Source organism: Amblyraja radiata, chromosome 10 (assembly GCF_010909765.2).
Source record: "Amblyraja radiata isolate CabotCenter1 chromosome 10, sAmbRad1.1.pri, whole genome shotgun sequence".
Lineage (NCBI taxonomy): Eukaryota > Metazoa > Chordata > Chondrichthyes > Rajiformes > Rajidae > Amblyraja > Amblyraja radiata.
Window position 1 is genome coordinate 15,356,777 of NC_045965.1, and position 23,315 is coordinate 15,380,091.

At 42.7% G+C, this 23,315-nt stretch overlaps 1 protein-coding gene across 1 annotated transcript in view; it reads right to left on the bottom strand.

Moving 5' to 3' along the window:
• niban1 (niban apoptosis regulator 1) overlaps positions 1-23,315 on the bottom strand; it is a 90,043-nt gene that overhangs the window by 32,821 nt on the left and 33,907 nt on the right. The window contains exons 3-5 of the mRNA XM_033028158.1: positions 17,686-17,817; positions 13,979-14,093; positions 12,158-12,325 (exon numbers count right to left, since the gene is read on the bottom strand). Coding sequence (XP_032884049.1) covers positions 12,158-12,325; positions 13,979-14,093; positions 17,686-17,817 — 415 coding nt within the window. The remainder of the gene's footprint in view (positions 1-12,157; positions 12,326-13,978; positions 14,094-17,685; positions 17,818-23,315) is intronic.

Genomic DNA, 23,315 nt, shown 5'->3' on the forward strand with positions numbered 1-23,315 from the left:
GGGACCAAGTGTAGAGTCAGGTGTTACATCAATTGCTGGGGAAAGCACCTGTGAGGTGGTGGTTGGGATGGGAAGGAATGAATGAGCGAACCAAGGAGTTACATAGCGAGTAGTCTTTACAGAAAACGGAGAAGGGTGGGAATGGGAAGTGTGACTGGTGGTGGGATCACACTTTTGATTCATATGCTGGATCAAAAGTCCTTGCAAACAGATGCTAGATAGCAGGAACCCCTAAAGGGATAGATGTGAAACCAGGGACCAGAATCATGGGTTTGTTTTTTCCATTGACTAGCACACCATTGACCTGCATGTCGGAGGTTGCAGAAGGTAAAGCCAATTCAGCAGATGGACTTTGAGGAAGCGACTTAGGGATGAATTGAGTAATGGAAGAAAGAATTTTCCTTTTCTATCAAATCAGCAATGGTTGATAAAATGGAGAGAATAGATAATGAAAGTACTATAGTATGTTAACTTCAGATAGCCCTTGCTTTCTCTCTCCATCCCCTTCCCTTCCCAGTTCTTCCACTAGTCTTATAACTGTCTCCGACTACATTCTATCTTTGTCCCGCCCCCTCCCCTGACATCAGTCTGAAGATGGGTCTCAACCCGAAACGTCACCCATTCCTTCTCTCCAGAGATGCTGCCTCATCTGTTGAGTTACTCCAGCATTTTGTGTCTACCTTCGATTTAAACCAGCATCTGCAGTTCTTTCTTACACGTACTATAGTATGTGTTTGGTCACTGAGGCAGAAATACCTGTTGAATATCACAACACTTCTTGCAGTAAGATGCTGGGCGGATTCAAGATTTTCAGGACCTGTATGGTAAATGAGCAGATTTTCAATACATTCTTGAGTAAGTTGAAGTTGCTAGCTTCAAATGGCTACTTCAGGGATCAGAGACACTTATTGATCCACAACAGGATTCTTCGTGGAAGTAATGTTTCAGGGAAGGTTTGCTGTGAGAAACTTGGCAAACAGGGGTCAAATTACTTAAAGGCTCAGAGTCATCCAAAGTCAAAGTTAATGGAACTGACTTACAGAAAGCACAATTCCGCCCGCGCAGTCAAACAGAAGCGCCTGAGGGCAAGAGCAGCAGCCATGTAATGTATGCAAATACTGTGGCAATTAGTGGGAGAAATGTGCAGCTTAGTGGGAGGAAAGCCAAAAATTCAATAAGGATCACTTTTCATCCCATCGCAGAGAATAGAAAAATAACGTCCGTTGCAAAAACTATGATTTTCTCTCTGCAGGGAATGTGTCTGGCCTGCAGAGTTGTACGAGTGTTCTTCTATACTTTTATATTGACAGCAATTTCTGTGTTCTCTATCTCACGGTTCCAGCATTGTTTCCATTTTGCTTCTCCTACGTCATTCACTTTTGTCAACTTACACCTTTACCATGCGCACCTTTACACAGTCGTTCCCTTTCATCTCTTTCCCCCCTATACCTCTCTACTCTGCAATTTAACACAGAAAAGTTATCCATCTGAAAAGTGAACTCTGCTTTTCTCTCCACTGGTGCAGCCTGGTTTCATCATTTTCTGTTTTCATCCCATCGAGTGTGTATCTTGTGCCACGTGAATAGACCAGGATGTTCTCTGTGTCATGGATCACTGGAGGTGCAGGAAGTGACATCACTGAGAGGGATGCTCCATAGATGCTGCCTGACCCGCTGAGTTTCTCCAGCATTTTTGTCTACCTTCACTGAGAGAGATGTGAGCTGTGGGGGTTGGAACCCGAGCAACAGTGGATAGACACAAAATGCTGGAGTAAACTCAGCGGGACAGGCAGCATCTCTGGAGGGAAGGAATGGCTGACATTACGTGTCGAGACCCTTCTACGGTGAACATTACTGACATTTCAGGACAAGCTTACCCCACAGCTCAGTGCAGGTGCCTTGGCAGGCCGTCTAGAGTAGCCACTTATTTCAGGACAGCCCTGAGGGTGCTGTGCTCACCAACCAGCCTTCATCTTTGTAGTGATAGGGGAGAGGGTTTTGCTGTGGGGACTTAAGCCATGGTAGCCAAGGTGGTTCAAGTGTGCATGGAGGGAAAGGGAGGTTGTGAAAGCAGTTAAGAGGGGGAAAATAGAGCTTGAAAGCTTGCGGGGGGAAAAAACTGGCTGTAAAAGCTTATTTAGATATGTGAAGAGGAAAAGATTAGTGAAGACAAATGTACGTCCTTTACAGTCATAGACAGGTGAATCTATAATGGGAAACAAGGAAATGGCAGACCAGTTAAACAAGTACTTTGGTTCTGTCTTCACTAAGGAAGACACAAACAATCTCCCAGGTATACTAGGGGACCGAGGATCTAGTGTGATGGAGGATCTGAAGGAAATTCACATTAGTCAGGAAATGGTGTTAGGTAAACCGTTGGGACTGAAGGCAGATAAATCCCCAGGGCCTGATGGTCTGCATCCCAAAGTACTCAAGGAGGTGGCCCTAGAAATCGTGGAGGCATTGGTGATCATTTTCCAATGTTCTCTCGACTCTGCATCAGTTCCTGTGGACTGGAGGGTGGGTAATGTAACCCCACTTTTTAAGAAAGGAGGGAAAGAGAAAACCAGGAACTATAGACTAGTTAGCTATACATCAGTAGTGGGGAAGATGCCTGAGTTGATTATTAAAGATGTAATAGCAGCACATTTGGAAAGCACTGACAGGAGGACCGGTCAAAGTCAGCATGGATTTATGAAGGGGAAATCATGCTTGACTAATCATCTGGAATTTCTGAGGATGTAACAAATAGAATGGATAAGGGAGAGCCAGTGGATGTGGTGTATCTGGACTTTCAAAATGCCTTTGACAAGGTCCCACACAGAGATTAGTGTGCAAAATTAGAGCACATGGGGGTAGGGTATTGACATGGATAGAGAACTGGTTGGCAGACAGGAAGCAAAGAGTAGGAATTAACGAGTGCTTTTCAGAAATGTAGGCAATGACTAGTGGGGTGCCGCAAGGCTCGGTGCTGGGACCCCAGTTACTTACAATATATATTAATGATTTAGATGAGGGAATTGAATGTACTGTAACATCTCCAAGTTTGCGAATGACATAAAGCTGGGTGGCAGAGTGACACAGTTGTGAGAAGGATGCGATGAGGCTGCAAGGTGACTTGGATAGGTTGGGTGAGTGGGCAGATGCATGGCAGATGCAGCATAATGTGGATAAATGTAAGGTTATCAACTTTGGTGGCAGATTATTATTTGAATGGTGTCAGATTAGGAAAAGGGGAGGTTCAACGAGACCTGGGTGTCCTTGTTCATCAGTCACTGAAAGTAAGCATGCAGGTACAGCAGGCAGTGAAGAAAGTTAATGGCATGTTGGTCTTCATTGCAAGAGGATTTGAGTTTAGGAGCAATGAGGTCCTACTGCAGTTGTTCAGGGCCCTGGTGAGATCACACCTGGAGTAGTGTGTGCAGCTTTGGTCTCCTAATTTGAGGAAGGACATTCTTGCTATTGAGGGAGTGCAGCGTAGGTTCACCACGTTAATTCCCGGAATGGCGGGACTGACATATGAGGAAAGAATGGGTCGACTGGGCTTATATTCACTGGAATTCAGAAGGATGAGAGGTACTTATAGAAACTGATAAAATTCTTAAAGGATTGGACATGCTATATGCAGGAAAAATGGTCCCTATGTAGGGGGAGTCCAGAACCAGGGGTCACAGTTTAAGAATAAGGGGTAGGCCATTTAGGACTGAGATGAGGAAACACATTTTCACCCAGAGAATTGTGAATCTGTGGAATTTTCTGCCACAGAAGGCAGTGGAGGCCAATTCACTGGAGGTTTTCTAGAGTTAGATTTAGCTCTTACGGCTAACGGAATCAAGGGATATGGGGAAAAAGCAGGAACGGGGTACTGATTTTGGATGATCAGCCATGATCATATTGAATGGCGGTGCTGGCTCAAAGGGCCGAATGGCCTACTCCTGCACCTATTTTCTATTTTTCTATGTCTATGAAATAGCTACAGGGGATTCTATAGTTAGGGGAGAAGATGGAGGATTCCAAGGTGACAATGACCATTATACAGGGAGTGTTGTCTGGGTCTAATGCCAGGGTCGAGGATGGTCAATCAGCAGCTGCAGAAAACTTTAGAGGGAGCAGGGACCATGCCAACAGTTGTGCCCATATGCTGGAAACACGTGAACAGAGACCTTGTAAGAATTCTACTCATGAAAACTGCAGACATGTGGTGCAGACTATGTTACTTCCATCTTCACTGAGGAAGAGGAAGCTGTTTGAAACTCAGCAAAGGAAGATCTATGTGGATGAGATTGTGGATGGATTAAAAAGTCATAAACAGGAGCTACTAGGAAAGCTGAACCCATAAAACAAAGAGGATCAGGAGTAAATAGTCCCTTGATCCTACCCCATCATTCGCTAAGATCGTAACTGATCCAATCTTTACATGCCCATGTTTGTCACTTTAACTCTTGATTCCCTTACTGATTAAAGATCAGCTTTGAATACACTAACATATTCCACAAGTTTTAGGTCTGGGAATTCCTAAGACTTACAACCATAAATTCTTCCAAGCTGTTATCTGGCAACTGACAACCATCCTATCACCAACTAGGGAGCAGTCCTGATCTACCATCTACTTCATTGGAGATCCTCAGACTATCTTTAATTGGATAATTGAAGAAGGGTTTCGGCCCGAAACATTGCCAATTTCCTTCGCTCCATAGATGCTGCCACACCCGCTGAGTTTCTCCAGCAATTTTGTCTACCCTTATCTTTAATTGGACTTTACTGGACTTTATCTTGCACTAAACGTTATTCCCTTTATCCTGTATCTGTACGCTGTGGACGGCTTAATTATAATCATGTACTGTATAGTCTTTCCGCTGACAATATCACTGCACAATAATACACATGACAATAAACTAAACTAAACTAAACTAAACTAAACTACCTTTGAGAGAAGGGATCCTTCCTCACTTCACTGCCATATGGATCTTTTTCTCAGACTACACCCTGCCTCAGGATCTCCAAAAAGGAGAGACATCTCCCAGATTTTACTCTCTCAACACATATTAATCTTCCAACACATATTAATAAGATGACTCTCCATTCTTCTAAACTCCAATATGTAGAGACCCACTTCGTTCAACCTTTCCCCTTAAGGCAAAGGACTGCATGCCCAGTATCATCCAGGTGAACTTTCACCAAACCACCTGAAATGATAATATATATTTCCTTAATTAAAGGAATCAGGGCTGCAACAGTACTCTACATGTAGTGTTCAAGTGCATTGCGCATTCATAGTGAACTCAAAGTTGATAAATCACCTGAATGGCTGAAACAATGTAACTGGGCAAGTGCAAAATGAAAATTGAAAAATGGAAAGAATTCAATGAGAATAATTTGTCGTCCTGGAACACTGCATGTCAATCCCTGGTAAATGAAAGTTAAAAACTGCAGATGATGTAAACCTTAAATTAAAATGGAAAATACTGGAAGAACTCAGCAGATCAGTCCGCATCTGTGGAAAGAAAACAATCCATGATTCAGGTCTGCGACCTTTCACTCGTTTCTCTAATGAATCCTTGACTGTTTCGCTCTCTGCAGATGCAGCCTGACCAGTTGAGTCAATCTTTGGTTTGTTCGATTCAGGTCTGCAACTCATCAGCTAGAACTGGTAACAGTTGAGAAAACTGGAGGCGAGTACAAGCTACTGCAGATGCATGTTCTACACTCAACACATGGAAGCTGCTGGATAGATTTGCAGATGTGCTTGAAGGAACTGAAATGCTTGAGTTAAAATTACATCTTGAGTTTCTTGCGGTTTAGCAGCTGGTGGTGGTATTTCCTCCAAAACTTGTTCCAGTTTCTGTCAGGGGGAAACTGAATGTTGAACTTAAAGGATTAATGGAAACTGTGATTCATCGCACTACTAACCACCCCTGCCCCTTAGTGTCAGGCTGGGTATGTATGGATAACCAAACAAGATATCAATCTGTAGGAAGGAACTGCAGATGCTGGTTTAAACCGAAGATAGGCACAAAAAGCTGGAGTAACTCAGCGGGTCAGACAGCATCTCTGGAGAAAAGGAATAGGTGACGTTTTGGGTCGAGGCCCTTCTGGAGAAAGGGTGCCCCCTTCTGGTCTCAACCCAAAACATCACCTATTCCCTTTCTCCAGAGACGCTGTCTGACCCGCCAAGATATGAATCTGGTTGCATTCTCATAGTGTGACTATGGCATTGAACAACATTCTGGCAAAGAAAACTCAGATATCCTACCAGATCTGGTAGGGCAAAACTCCTCAGTGCGGGAGGTTGCCCGGATTTGATATATAAAGACTACAATTTATGCTGGTAAGGATAGAAATGTGTCTTGCGTAACCTGCAGCTTCTGATTTCTGCCATATCTCACAGCTCGCTGTTCACTCCTGACTCAAGGAGAGAAGACCATGTATTATTTTCCTGGAGCCACAGGAGTTTACAATGCAGCTAAGGAGATTTGCAGTCTTCCCCAAGTGGTATTACTCTCCACAGAAACCTTCATGGCAACCTCCTGTCGGGAGCACCCAGTTATAGGCTGGAGAGTCTCTGTGACTCCCTTGCTCCAAGAGTCATCCTTCTTCAGCCTCGCTGCAAACACTTTCCCATATGCTTTCCATCACTGCAGCACCCATTCAATAAGTAACATTAGCTTAATGAGTGCTGTTTGTTTGCAATAACTTCATGAGATGCATGCGACACTGGAACATCAGACACGCTAAGATGAATAGTGCAAGGAAGTACATTTCAGCTAATTTACCAAGAGCCTGATTTCAATGGCAAATGATTGCAGATCCCACCTGTCTTGGGTTAAATTGCTTTTCTGTGCAGCTTGTGAAAAATGGTTGATCCATTTCCTGATTCACAATTTTCAAATTCAAGGGTTAAAGAACGCCATTGCCAGATGTCCCTCTCTTTTGGCTCACTGTGCTAATTTCAATGCACATGACACTTGATCCATTACTGGTCCTTGTAGCTGTCAGCAACTAATCTCCCAGCTGTGATCTCAGCCACAAGCTCTTAAAGTTATATGTGGTCTCCACCCCGTGGTGTGGTGGTTGGGTGACCTTCCTAATACAGCAGTAAGCAGCAACTTGTGTGAAACAGCGGACAGCAGAAGCTCCTGGCTGGAATGGTCAGAGGCTAGGAAGCCAAGAGTGATCACGACCTTCCGGGACAAAACAATTCACACACAAGTAAGGTGAGGTCAGAAGAAATCACAAATCTAATTAAAGACAAAGAGACAAAGACCAAAAAAGTTTGATTGTTGGCTCTTTGAATTTAAGCATTGCTTTAAGGAAACGTGGTTGCGAAAAGCTGTTTATTCTCTGGGTGAGGACCAATCCTGTGAATTTTCAGACCAGGGAGGTTGAAATTCATCCTGACTATTAATTTTAAACTTTATTATTAATATGGTTTATAAGTTTTTTAATGCCAGAAGAAAGGTGTTGGACAAAGGAAAATTCCAAATAGTGAAGTCAAAGTATTCTCCCCTAGTCATCACAACATTACTCCAGCTGAAGCTGATTTCTAACATTATCACAACAATATATTGTTTGGAACAGTAGAAAAAAACAATTGAGGGGAACACCTCTTTGCAGTGGTGCTAAAGTGGTGCTGAAGTGCTGGGTGGAAACTTGAACACTTCATTTCTCAATTAATTCAGCACTCACCTCATCTTTGGGTGGGCAGTACTACAGGTTATGGCAGGAGGACTCATGAGACTCCTTTCAAGAATCATAACAGTTAATTTGCTGCGTAGGAAGGAACTGCAGATGTCAGTTTAAATCGAAGATAGACAGAAAATGCTGGAATAGCTCAGCGGGACAGGCAGCATCTCTGGAGAGAAGGAATGGGTGACGTTTTGGGTCAAGAGCCTTCTTCAGACTAGACAAGGGAAAGGAAAACGAGAGATATATATTGCTGTGATTCCTATATTACAACAGTGACTAGACTTCAAAAGTACTTGTTTTAAGGTCAGATTATCGAAGGGTGTCTGGCATTGTTATAATAAACGCTTAAATGAGGAGATCGGAAATTGTCGTGAAATTAATATTTTAGCTGCATTTCTTCTCAAATACATTCCTTTCACCAGCAAATAGAGGAAGTATTTTTGAATAAAAAGTTGTGTTTCCTCAAAGTCCCCCCCCCCCCCCCCCAGCTGCCTACACGGATGAGCTTTGCCTGCTACCCATACCAAGACTAGTAGCAGATGTGATATTGTGTTCTGTTCAGCCAGTGAGTGGGTATTCATCGGAGCAGGGTGTCACAAAATTAAACAATGTTTCAGGATTAGATTAGCAGAGGGGAAAATTCACTCTTGTACATCCTTCTTTGGTTCTTTGTTAGGCTGTTTACCACAAACTGACTTTATGTGAGGAAATGATGTCACACAGGATACATGCTTGGTCTAACACCCTGGTATATTTTGCATTAACTGTGCAATGGATTATAAATAGTGGCTTGGCTCAGTGTTACTTTGCTCAACAATGGGTGACTTATTAATTATCACACAAAAGCCATTTATGCCTCTCACTATTCTCGTGATTGTCGTTTCCACACTGAAATTCCCCAGCAACATAATAATTTTTTTTTTCATTTTCCTCCACCAGATTTGTTCCCAGTTTCCCCACATTACAGGTTACGTCTTGGCCATGAGAGGACCATTTCATCTTGAACCAACACCTAGGGACAGATGGACAACTTGATATGACCCCCTCTTGAGAATTTCCTTTTCCTCTTTATGGTTAAATGCCTACTTATTTATAACCATGAAGCCACATCCTAGCGCATTATCTTTTTAACAATTTAATCTTCTGGGTTCCCTTGTAACATATGTGCTCAAAATAAACCCAGAGGATTCTACATTTCTACAAAGCTATCCTATTTTTGTTCATCAATGAGATGATCCTTGAGTTTCTTGATTTATTACCATGTTAATTTAATATACGTACAAATAATCTAAATTATGGCAATACCATTATTCTTTGTGTAGTTGTTGTCATAGAGTCGCAGAGTCAAAGAGTGATACAGTGTGGAAACAGGCCCTGCAGCCAGACCTGCCCACACTGGCCAACATGTCCCAGCTACAACAGTCCCACCTGCCAGCATTTTGTCCATATCCCTCCAAACCTGTCCTATCCATGTACCTGTCTAATTGCTTCTTAAATGTTGGGTGGTCCCTGCCTCAACTACCTCCTCTGGTAGCTTGTTCCATACACCCACCACTCTTTGTGTCCTATTAAATATTTTCCCCTTCACCTTAAACCTATGTTCTCTGGTCCTCAATTCACCTCCCACAGAGCAAAAGACTCTGTGCATCTACCTGATCTATTCCTCTCATGATCTTATACACCTCTAAAAGATCACGCCTCATCCTCCTGCGCTCCAAGGAATAGAGTCCCAGTCTACTCAACTTCTGCCTATAGCTCAGACCCTCTAGGCCCAGCAACATCCTCGTAAATCTTCTCTGTACCCTTTCCAGCTGAACAACATATTTCCTATAACACAGTGCCCAGAAGTGAACACAATACTCTAAATGTGGCCTCACCAACGTCTCATACAACAGCAACACAACCTCCCATCTTCTATACTCTATACTGACAGCCAGAATGGGTGACCCCCAGGAAGTGGGAATTTCCAGAATAACATTACATTTTGCACAAAATCCTTGTGTTTGAGTGTGGCCCAACTTTTGTTTCCGTAATATGGATTATATCCAATTAATGTTATGGAAACACACATTGTAGCAGAACTACCTGTAAATCCCTTCACCCCAGGAACCATTTTTGTAAATTCTATCTGAATGTTCTCTAATGCTTTCACGTCATAGAATCATAGAATTATGGAGACATACAGCACAGTAACAGGTGCTTTTGACTCACCTCGTTTATGCTGTCTGCGATGCCTATCTGTGCTAATCCCATTCACTTTCATTCAGCCCTTATCCCTCTATGCTTTTCCTATCTAAGCGCCTGCCCACATGCCTATTAAACAATGCATTGTGTCTGTCTCTACCACCTCCTCTGCCAACTTGTTCCAGTTATTCACCACCCTCTGTATGAAAAACCCACTTCTCAGAGTTCCTTTAAATTTCTTCCCTCTCACCTTAAACCTGTGCCCTCTAGTTTATGAGATCATAAGTGATCGGAGCAGAATTAGCCCATTCGGCCCATAAAGTTTACTCCGCCATTCAATCATGGCTGATCTATCTCTCCCTCCTAACCCCAATCTCCTGCCCTCTCCCCATAACCTCTGACACCCGTTCTAAAGTCCTATGCCCTTGGAAAAATACTCTGACAATATACTCTGACACCTCATAATTTTATAAACCTAGATCAATGTTTCTAAAAGCTTTCCCATCACTGAGTAATCTTTAGGGCATTTTGATGGGAGTAACATTTACCACTCTTGTAAAAAAATCAGCCTCCCAAAATCTTAGAGTTTCAAGAGAAGTTATCTGTGATGATCTTATTTCTGTTTTGTCTGAGAAACCCTTATTACTAAGTCTCCTGACAATAGGAAGTGGTTAATAAAATGTGAGAAGCAGTGTACAGTTTGAGGGTTGTTGTAAAGTCTCTCGTAAATCGTTACTTGTTTTCCAAGGTGTGCGCCCATTTCTACATGTCTGGTGAATTCAGGATAAGTCTAGGCGGGTGTGAATTCAACCGGTTCAACCACACAAGGTTGGGATTCAATGACGTCTCTCTCTCTCCCTCTCTCCCTCTCTCACTGCCATTTGTGTTCAACGAACACCAGAGACTAAACTTGCTGTGTGGATCATGTTCTTGCTGGACTCAGCAGTTAATAAAGGCTGCGGCTCGTTACCTAATAACAAACTCATGCATTTGACAATGTTTCCTTTTCTGACAAAAACACATTTGAAATCAGTTTGGGGTTGGTGAACGTAAAGAGAAACAAAGCTATTTTAGTGTCTAAACAGCACTTTACATTGTAACTTGGTCAAGGTTAATTTCACAGTGAGGCTGAAATAACATTTTTAACAAGGAGTTTCCAGCTTCAGCAGCGAGCAATAAGATTCCACACAGTGGATATTGGCTTACACTCCATTATTGGCACTCTGAATACTTAGGCAAGTATTCCTCTCCTCTGCTCTGTGAACACACAACTTAATGACACAAATCTGTCGAAAATAGAAACATAGATACATAGAAAATAGGTGCAGGAGTAGGCCATTTGGCCCTTCGAGCCTGCACCGCCATTCAATATGATCATGGATGATCATCCAACTCAGTATCCTGTACCTACCCTCTCTCCATACCCCCTGATCCCTTTAGCCACAAGGGCCACATCTAACTCCCTCTTAAATATAGCCAATGAACTGGCCTCAACTACCTTCTGTGGCAGAGAATTCCACAGATTCACCACTCTCTGTGTAAAAAAAGTTTTTCTCATCTCGGTCCTAAAAGACTTCCCCCTTATCCTTAAACTGTGACCCCTTGCTGTTGTTGCAAACAATTTTGTCACAGACATTTCTACTGGGAGAGAAGAAGGACTTGGGGAGAAGCTGGTAACGCAACTTCCCTGCAAAAGATTGACAAAGGCTGAATTGGTGTTACTCTCACCATCAGGGTTTCCTGATCCACTTTAAATTAATTTACATTGCCACCCATCATTAGATATGTCGTTGCGTAAATATTGTATCCTCCTTGAAGGTTTGTTCTTCCTTGGCACCATCGGCATTCAGAGTGCAGTCATTAGCAGTTATTAGTGTTTTGATTTATTTTCCAACATTACTCACAAGCTGCAATTATCAATAATTATCCATAATTGCCCCCATATCTTACATGTCCCGGTCTTTACTGTCTCTGCTGGTTGAGCTGTAGATCATTAAGTTAACTTACTTAGACATAATGTAGTGATACTGCTGCAGATTCAGTTATAAACTGTTGTAGAATGCAGACCCTCAATAAAAGGCAGACAGATACGTTTAGCACAACAGAAACTGGTCAATATGTCACGTTGCTGTATTTTCAATGTTTTTAAATCTGCAAGAACCTGTTAAAATACCTATTTTTAGAGTGCACTAAGACCATTTACTTTCTGTAGCAGTGGAATCTAGGTGGGTGGAAGGGGGAAGGAACACATTATTCACGTGTAATTTTTGTTTGGTTCATCGTCCTACCGTAGTTAAGGTGACGAATACACGCATGAAGGGCAGCAGCAAACCCCTGCTGTTTCTCCTCATTCCCACAGCAGAAGTAGCTGTGCTTTCGAAACGGGTGCCACAGATACACTGGATACTGGGTGTGGTTAACAAGAAGGCTCTGATTACCATCTTTCCCATTGGGCCCTGAAATATATAAACACTGCGTTAGGAAAAAGAGAATAGATTGTAATCTATTCATGTATTAAACGCCTCCACCCACGGTTCATATAATTGAGGTCCACCTTAGAAGATCCATGGCCTAGAGAAATTCAAATGCTTATCACTTTTTCCATCATAGTTTAGTTTAGATTAGTTTAGTTTAGTTTAGAGGAATCAGGCCCTTTGGCCCACCGTGTCTGCGCCAACCAGCGATCCCCACACACTAACACTATCATACACACACTAGGGACAATTTACAATTATACCAAGTCAATTAGCCTGCAAACCTGTACGTCTTTGGAGTGTGGGAGGAAACCTGAGCTCCCAGAGAAAACCGACGTGGTCACGGGGAGGACGTACAAACTACATTCAGAAAGCACCCATAGTCAGGATCGAACCTCTCTAGAACTGTAAGGTCAGCAATTCTACTGCTGCACCACTGTGCCGTGGTAGTGCTTTTCAAAATGCATTAAGAGCCTGTCCCATTTTCACAAGTTATTCACGAATTCTCCCAAGTTTTCCCCTTGATTCAAACTCGCAGAACGTTCGTAACGAATCCGTAGGAGGTCATAGGAGTTCGTAGATATAGCGTAGTGGCTCGTTATGCTAGCCGTAGGTACTCAGGTAAGTCGGGACTTTTTATCCAGCCCGATAAAAAATGTCCACAAGTAAAAAAATGGTCAGGATGAAAGAAATTGCAACTTTTTACTCGTAAGGAGAGCATCGAAATAGTCGTGGGAATTCGTAGACATACTCGTAGGAGTTCGTAGGAGTTCGTGAAAATAGTTATGGAAGGTCGTAGGAGTTCGTAGATTTCCACGATCTTGATTTTTTTTTTTTAGGTCCTTTAAACTCGGCAGAGGTTTTGAATTAAGTCGTGAAAGTGGGACAGGCCCTTTACTCAGTGCAGCATCACGCTGCTTCAGAAAATCAGCCAGCCTTTTCCCATCACAGTTGACACTTCAACATCTTGTGCAGTATCTGTGTCGGTTGTATATGTGATAGTATCACTCTCCATACTAGAGAATTATGAGGAACATTGGATCAGGTTGTTCTGGGAGTGATCACCATTGGGCATTTCTGGCCAATCTTGCCTTCACTACGCTTCATTGAACATCTGGCATTGTCCATACACAATATTTAATTACATCAAAGTGCCAACCAGGAGATGAAAATAGGATCCCTTTGTGAACTCAGTTGGAAATTTCCAACATCATTGGTGTACAAGGCGATTCCTTCAATCATTTAATGAGTAGACTGATAAGACTTTAGCAGAAGAGGGGTAGATTTTTGTCTTGCCATCTGTGTAAAACTGGCAAAGTTGTGCTATGAAAAACGGTATGGTTCTCCCTAATGTTTAAAGCCCAGCCCTCCACATGAATAAGAAAAATAATATGCCTTGTCCATTTATTCTGAGTTGTAGGTTGATTAATATTAATTCCAATCTGTCCCACCGTGATAGGCTTCTGGAGGTTTAGTCAGCATTAGGCTTTCAATAGACTGCCTAGGCCTCTCAGGCCTTGCACTGAGCGGACTGTGACAGGAGAGATCATATTTCTGGAATGACATGAAGGAAGAATACACATGTGCTACGGGAGCCTTGGAAATTAAAATGTCATCAAAATGTCAACAACTCACCACTGAGGTCAGGGAAATATTTATCCACCAGCAGCGTGTAGTCAGTCATAGATGTCAACACCCTGCAGCCAGTCGGAAACACTTTACATTTTGGGCCGCCTCCTTTCTGATGGACCTGACATAGACAAGCAACAAGCGAGGGACAATCAGTGACCACAGCAAACTTACTACAAATCCAACATTATTACTTTTGCGACTGGATCTTTGAATTATATTCCCCGTTACAGAGTAGTCCCAATTGAATACCAACCAGGCAGTGGCCTAACAGTGAGCCACCTTGCAAAGGGTTGTTGAACTCAGGCTATTGTTGAGCTTGCAGTGAGCTGCTTGTGTTGAATGAGCATTCTGCTGGAACTTTCTGCCCTTCTGGAGTGACTGTTCTTGAGGGTGGTCGGGTGGACATCATGGGAAGCTGCGAATGGCCTGGCAGTGGGCTGTAATATTTTTGTGTTCAGCAACTAACCAATGCATTCTCCTGCTCACCTCATTCCTGATCCTCGGGTTCTATATAATCTTCCAAAAAATATTTCGCTTTTCAGTCTGAAGCAAGGTCTCGACCCGAAATGCCACCTATTCCTTTTCTCCACAGATGCTGCCTGACCCACAGTTACTCCAGCTTTTTGTGTCTATCTTCTAGCTTTTCTAAAGGACAGTTCACATAGATTCTGATGGTCCCTTATGAGATATTAACTCAGCCTGTTAATTCCCAGAGAAAGTAGGTATAATACAGTATGTATTAATCAATACCATGGCTGCATTTCCTTAAGACTTGCCTTGAATTTCTGGTCAGGTTTTACATCATTTAAATGGGCTGATATGAAATTATAAAACGATTGTCAACATTATTTTAAAAACAAAATGGCATGGGTGTATTAAAAAACTATCAATCAGCTGAAATGAAATTCATCACATGTTAAAGGTGTAGTGCTTAATTTGATCACCATCCTTCTACCACCATATCTGTAATATACATTTATATAAATGTAGAAAAAAGGACCCTTGAATAGTATGTGTAGGAAGGAATTGCAGATGCTGGATTACACTGAAGATAGACACAAAATGCTGGAGTAACTCTGGAGGACAGGCAGCATTTCTGGGTAGAAGGAATGGGTGACATTTCGGGTCGAGACCCTACTTCGGACTTCAGACTTCAGTCTGAAGAAGGGTCTCGACCCAAAACATCAGCCATTCCTATCCAGTCAGCCATTCCTATCCTTGTTGTTAGTGATCAACAATAATGTCTTGGATATCAATGTAGGGATTATGATTAGTAAATTTACAGATGATATGAAAGATGTTGAATGGTGAGGAAGGTTGTCAAAGGCTACAGCAATATATAGTTAATTTCGGAGAATGCATCACACACTTGTTGGAATTAAATGCTACACATTAATGGTTCACCCAACTTGCTTTCATAAATCAGGGCAAAGAACAGAAATAGTTCGATTTTGCTCTTGGGGCTAAAGGAATCAAGGGATATGGGGAGAAAAGCAGGAACGGGATACTGATTTTAGATGATCAGCCATGATCATATTGAATGGCAGTGCTGGCTCGAAGGGCCGAATGGCCTACTCTTGCACCTATTTATCCAAGTTTCTATAGACTGGATGGAAAGTTGGGTGGAACGTTAATGTGTAGCGTTTAATCCCAACATGTGAGTGATGGATTCTGTGAAATTAAATAGAGATGGGATATATGCTGTAAGCAGTACGGCATCAAGGAATATTGGTGAACAGAGGGAGCTGGGGGTTCAAAGTCCATGGTCCCCTGAAAGTGGCAACTCATATAGATAGTGAAGGTAGCATGTGGCAACTTGCTTTTGTAAATCAGGGCAAAGAATATAAAAGTTGTGACGTTATATTGTAATGTTAGATCATATGTGGAGCATTGTGTGATGTTCCAGTCACGGGATTATGGGAAAAATGTGGTTGCACTTGACAGAGTAGATCTCTGATGAGTAGATCTCTATGGAGCTTCATCAGGATATTGTGTGTAGGAAGGAACTGCAGATGCTGGTTTAAACCAAAGATAGACACAAAATGCTGCAACTCAGCGGGACTCTGGAGAGAAGGAATGGGTGACGTTTCAGGTCGAGACCCTTCTTCAGACTGATCCAGTCTGATTTGGTCTGAAGAAGGGTCTCGACCCAAATCGTCACCCATTGCTTCTCTCCAGAGATGCTGCCTGTCACACTGAGTTACTCCAGCATTCTGTGTCTATCTTCATCACGATATTGCCTGGACTGGAGGAACTTAAGTTGTGAGGCGAGATTTAAGAGATTGTTTTTCCCTAGAGTGAAGGAGGCTAAAGGGCCTGTCCCACTTAGGCAATATTTTCGGCGACTATAGGCGACTAGGCTGTCGCCACATGGTCCAGGGTGATGATTTTGGATTGTTCAAAACATTTCGGCGACTGTGGCTTGACATAGCTTGTCTTCTCCTGTCGTAGGTGCTGTCATAGGTTGTCACCAGGATGAAGTAGGTTGTTGCCAGGTGACGTAGGTTGTCACCAGGTGATGACTTTGGTGAATTCCATTGGCGACTACCTAAGTCAACCGGCGACAGGTACCGGCGACTAAATTGACTTCAGCTGTCTTCAGTTGTCGCTGACAGGGTGGCAGCTTATCGTAGCTTGTCATGGGTGGACGTAGGTTGACCGGTTGTCGCCTGTGTAGTCGTAGGTTGTCGTAGGTGTGGTCGTAGGTGAATGTCCTAATGGGTCACCGGTTGTCGGTAGCTTGCCGTAGGTTGATGTCGACAAGGTGGTAGGTTGCCGTAGCCATTTTCGTGGGGGGCGTCCAGTTTGGGCGACCTGCTACGACTGTGACTGTCACCGGCAGTCGCCGAAAAAAATCGCCTCAGTCGGACAGGCCCTTAAGGGGTGATCTGATAGATGTATATAGCATAATATAACGCATTAATAAGGTTAGAGTGATGTTTTTATGCCCATGATAAGGGTATCAAAAACAGAGGACCATTAAAGTGAGAGGATAGAGCTTTAAAGGGAAGTTGAGGGGAGTTTTTTTCAGACACAAAAAGCGGTCAGAGGATTTGGTGGAGTTGTTGCAGTCACTATGCTCAAGACATATTTAGACAGGAACTTGAACAGGCAAAGTATAGAAGGATGCAGAGCTAATATGTATCATGTTTGGTCCGTGTTAGGTCCGTCCATCTTCTTCACTGCCGTGTGCTGGGGCAGCAGGGCGAAGGCCATGGACGCCGGTAGAATTAACAAACTCATCAGGAAGGCTGGCTCCGTAGTGAGCTTGCCTTCAGAATGGAACAATAACTGATACTAAAATAATATAATAACAAGGAACTGCAGATGCTGGTTTAAACCAAAGTTAGGTGACAGAGTTGGATTCATGGAAGGTGGTCTTGGATGGGAGGATGCTCCTCAAACTGCGGAGCATCCTGGACAATACAGCTCACCCCTCCATGACACACTGGTCAACCTGAGGAGTACCTTCAACAGCAGACTGCTTCCATGAAGATGCAGGACAGAACGCCACAGGAGATCCTTCTTCCGTGTGGCTGTCAAACTGTACAACTCCTTCCCCTTCTGTCATGGGGTAGACTGAGACTGAGACTCACTCCACCCCCCCCCCCCCCCCCACCCCCCTGTCGTATAGTATCGTATCATGGTTAACATGTCAGCATTAATACCCATTTTATGCTGTTCAACTGCATTACATAAAAAACACTTACGTCCTTGTTTTCATAGCATTCAATGCTGTTGTCATTTCTTATGACAATGTATCGGTCTTTCCATTTCTTGAACTCTTCCACGTATTGAATCACTTCTTGTTCATAAACCACTTTCCCAGTTTCTGCTGGCTCCTGCAAGAGAGAATGTCAATTCTAAAGTACAGTATGGATCACTAAAAACAAATCACCTCAATTCAACTTATTTGAGTAAATGGTTTGGTATCTTACCATAAACTGTAATGAGAGAAGTTTGGCAACACAACAGTGTTAAACACCGGTTAGTTCACAAATGTTTGTACCAAGGATTTGGGATGTGGGCTTGCTCAAATGTCAGTTTGTGCTTCCCCAGAACGAGACAGGCCAAGAGGGAGATACCCTGGAATACTTCAATGGAGTTCAATGGAGGGGGGGGGTGGGGGGGGGGGGAAGGAAGCAGCCTTCATTCAGAGCAATTTCAAATCTTGTAAGTATTGTTTGTCAAAAAAAGAGAGCTGAAAGAAAATATCCTTAAGAAAAAAGTTGCAAAAACAAAAATAAAGTCAAAACAAAATGAACAAATCCATGACACAAAACTTTTATTCTAATATAAGTTGGCTTTTCATCTCTGGCCTTTGTCCAATAATCTTCCAATCAAAAAAAAACCCTTGCCCGTGTTCAGCTATGACGGGCTCTGTCCTGCCCCTCTTTTCCAGCTTTCTTTCCTGCCTCTCCTCCCCCCTGCAATTAGTCTGAAGAATGGTCTCATCCCAAAACATCACCTATCCACGTTCTCCAGTGTTGCTGCCTGAACAGCTAATTTACTCCAGCTTTTTGTGTCTAACTTTGGTTTAAACCAGCATCTGCAGTTCCTTGTTATTATATTATTTTAGTATCAGTTATTGTTCCATTCTGAAGGCAAGCTCACTACCCTGTAGGAATAACTCCAAGTTAATCATACATCCATCTACTTCAATGAAAGCCAAAATCTGCAAATTAGTGCATCAAGGGACAGCAACAATTATTTATCACTATTGCATGTTCAATTAATGGTGTGGTCTTGAAGATTTTCAGTTTGGTAGTTCAGTGAAACCACAAATACATCCCAACTATTTCATTAGAAGTAGCTGATAGAGGAAGCTTTCAGCAAAACACTCACAATGCTGCTGGTATAGCACGCAAGCAGAAGCATTCCTTCAACAGCTAATGAATTATCTGTCAAGCACAAAATATGAAATTGGATGAATTTCCACTCATCTACATTGATCAGTCTACATTTATTAGGACAAAAGCAAAATTTGTCTTTTCTCAGATAAGCAACTTTACTAAAAAAATTAAGCTGATGACTAATCTGCCTTTAGATCTATCAGACGGTAACAATAATAAATGTGTACGAAGAAACTGCAGATGCTAGTTTAAACCGAGGGGTGAGAATCCAAAAATTGGAGGAGTTAAGGGACTTGGGAGTGCTGGTGAAGGGCGTCCCGCCCTTTCGGTTATTTGGCTTTTCAGCTTGGTTTCCGTTCGGTTATTTGGCTTTCACTTCCGCGCTTCGATTTCACGACCTTCTACGCCACGTCCGCACACGCAGCGGGACAGGCAGCATCTCAGGAGAGAAGAAATGGGTGACGTTTTGGGTCGAGACCCTTCTTCAGACTAAAGAAGGGTCTCGACTTGTAATGTCGCCTATTCCTTCTCCCCAAAGATGCTGCCTCACAAGCTGAGTTCCTCCAGCATTTTTGTCTAACCAACATTTTGTGTCTATCTTTAAGAATAATAAATGACTGATTTTAATAGCAATATTCATAATCTGTTTCAAGTACATTTTTTGTAATTTAGGCAAATTTAGGCAAAGGTGTGGGCGTCAGGGATTATGGGGAAAAGGCAGGAGAATGGGGTTAGGAGGAAGAGATAACTCGGCCATCATTGAATGGCGGAGTAGACTTGATGGGCCGAATGGCCTAATTCTGCTCCTATTACTTATGATCTTAAACTCAACAGCTAAGATGTCTTTAGCAAGAAAACACGTAATAAAAACATAGAAAAAAAAATAGGTGCAGCAGTAGGCCATTCGGCCCTTCGAGCCAATACCGCCATTCAATATGATCATGGCTGATCATCTAAAATCAGTAGGTACACAAAAAAGCTGGAGAAACTCAGTGGGTGCAGCAGCATCTATGGAGCGAAGGAAATAGGCAACGTTTCGGGCCGAAACCCTTCTTCGTTGAAGAAGGGTTTCGGCCCTAAACGTTGCCTATTTCCTTCGCTCCATAGATGCTGCTGCACCCACTGAGTTTCTCCAGCTTTTTTGTGTACCTTCGATTTTCCAGCATCTGCAGTTCCTTCTTGAACATCTAAAATTAGTACCCCTTTCCTGCTTTTTCCCCATATCCAATGAATAAGTGAGTTCGGTATTACAACTGCGCATGTGTGAGTTTGTCCAGGTCATGGGTCATTCGGGATAAACATTCTCACCAGCTGAGCTACTGTGTGTATACATTACGATCGATAATTGTTTTGAAATGTGTTTCATACGTATTTTCCAGTTTTGCTTCTTCGAGGAAAGAAAAACTATTAACTAGATGTATTTATGGTTCATTTGAACAATTATTGAAAATTATTTTAGGGGTTTTCAACTCTTACTATACTAGTCCATGGCCAAGGGCTGTATGCACGTTTGTTGACTTCTGAATGAGTTCTGCATGTCCATGTGTAAGTAAAATTGTGTAGTACACAACGTAGTCACGAGTCTCCTGACTAATCAGTTATTTGCTACAATTAGCTTAGGGATAGTCAAGTTGTGGAAGAATATTAGTTGGTCTAATCACACAGGACTTCTGATTAATAGCTACTGGCTGGTGGTTGCTGCAGCAGAGTAAATATTTAACCATGAAGGCAAGCAATCAGTAGGAGCTCAGAGGTGGAGAATGAGCTCAGCTCCCAGAGACTGAACTGCTACATAAACTTACTATTTTCTTCCCCTTTTCCACTCTCATGGGAGCCACAAACTAAACGTAATAGTTATCCCAACATAAAGAGTATTTTTCAGCATCGGCATGTTGGCACAGGCAAGATTCGCGTTGTGGGGAACCCACCTCAGTAGGCGCATCAAAATGTCCAAGTCACGGGTCTCCCCGCTTTGCCTCGTTGACTTTGGACCTAGTGGCCTGCATGCGGAGATAGGGAGGGTCTGCATCCCTCTCTCGCCCCACATAGAGCTGTTGACGTTTACACATGCTTGCAGGGGGTGGTGTTCGCAGCCTCTCCTGCGGGGATAGTTGTTGCCCGACTTTGGCCGCTATGGGGATAGTTGCTGCTGGAGCCAGGCAGCCAGATGGATACTCAGTGATGACCTGCAGTGATTTGGCAGGTGGCGCTGGACTCAATCTGATTCCCTTCACCTTCAAAATAACTTTAGTGTAAATTAACCTTATTTCCTCCCATTGATCGAGAGTACTATGCCTTGCAATATCTCCAACTCATTGGGTAACAGTGTTGTCAATAAATATCCATTATTTAGTAAACCGCAGAATCGGAAGAGGACAGACATGCATTGTGGGTATTAAAATATAACATGTGCATGAGAAAGTATCCGACCCCTCTGAAATTTGTGAAATACATTCTTGTTCTTCACCTTGTATTGATGTCAAGGAAAATGTTTCAATAGTTTGAAGATGGGATAAAATCTCAAACAGATTCTTTGTTTACCCCGAATGACCTTTGACAAATCCCATGATTCATTGGGCGTGCGGGATACCAAACTCGCTTATTGGCCACCACCGCCTTCTGTGGCAGAGAATTCCACAGATTCACAACTCTCTGGGTGAAAAAGTTTTTCCTCATCTCAGCCCTAAATGGCCTACCTCTTATTCTTACACTGTGACCCCTGGTTCTGGACTTCCCCAACATCGGGAACATTTTTCCTGCATCTAGCCTTTCCAATCCTTTAAGAATGTTGTATGCTTCTAAAGGATTCCCTCTCATCCTACTAAATTCTAAAAAATCCCCTCTCATCCTACTAAGCCCAGTTGACCCATTCTTTCATCATATGCCGGTCACAACTCATTCTTTCATCATATATCAGTCCCATTTTAGGCACAAAAAATTTAGACCAACTGCTCTGTGAGTGTTCTGGTCAAGGGGCAAAATTGTTAGCAGGACGTTGGACAAACCTCCCAGCTATTCTTCCAGTGGTGATGTGTGAATATTGATTTTGCATTGAATTGGATGGGTAAAGATGGGCCTCAAGGATAACACCATCAATGTGACACAGTTCTGGCAGTGACCACACTGAAGTGTCAGCCTGAACAGGAATGATGTCCTCACACCTCCAGAATAGTGCTTACTGGAAATGACACGGGTGGAAATGTGTACATTGTAATAAAAATGACTTCAATGTTTTCTCTCTTGTTACCTTTGGACGGATATGCTGAGGAGGAAAGGAAATAAAAGTATCCAAATATTATCTATTGTACAAATTTAAAGTGCCCAAATGAACATTACAGCAAAAATTAGAAGTTACAATGCTACTTCTCGGCACTCCATCACATCATGAACAGGAATGCTTTGTGCAAAAATGCAACAATTATATGTCTTCAAATTTCTCTTCCTGGAAAATAATGGCCAGTTACATTTTATATAAGTTACATTATAGATCTAATCTTTTCTATGCTACTGAGTTGGAGATTGCATCACTGAGTGGATGCATACCTTTCGAGATTCTTCAGGGCATCCCAAGCAAAGGAGCTGGGCTTCTCTCTCGCATATGGCAAGGGCCATTACTGAGATATAAATGGGGGGTTGGGGAGGCTGACGTTCCCAGTTCTCAGCTTCCTATTTCAACATCCTGCATGTTGCCTTTTAGACTCAGTCATAAAAGGAATTTTGAATAAACCAGGTATTGGGGTTTGTTATTGGTATTGTTTTGTTGTTGTCATGTGCACCAATATACATTGAAAAGCTTTGTTTCCAAGATATCCAGTCAAATTATACTACACACGAGTGCAATCATGTCATAAACAAGTGCAACAGGCAGCACAAAAATAAATATACTAGTGTGCAGAATATAGTGTTAAGGGGCTCTCCCACTTGGGCGACGTAATTGGCGAGTTTAGAAGAGTTTGAAAAAATTGCATGTTGAAGACCTCCTTCGACTATGTTGAAGACCAGCGTCGACTAGCTACGACTAACTTCGGGAAAATTGGACACCGATTAGGGGAGAGTGAAGACGACCTCCTTCGATCTTCTTCGACCTCCCTTCGACTATGATGAAAACTATCTACGACTACCTTCGACTACCTTCGGCTACCCTCGATTACCTACGACTAACATGCCGACCTACTACGACCTACTATGACTAAGCCTACGAGTAAAAAAAGTATTGATTTTTTCCATGGCGACCTTTTTTTACTCGCGGGCATTTTTTAACATATTGACAAAAACGCCGCGACCTAGCTGAGACCTCGAGTACGCGGAGACCACTCTCGAGCATGAAGGAGAGTTACGAAGACCTCCTACAACCTTGTGTCGACCAAGCTGCGAATATGAGCCGAGGGCAAACTCGCCAGAATTCGCGGATTAGGTCGCCCGTGGGACAGGCTCTTTACGGCATAATGGCATTATATTTACAGAGTTAAAGTCCAAGGTCCACATTG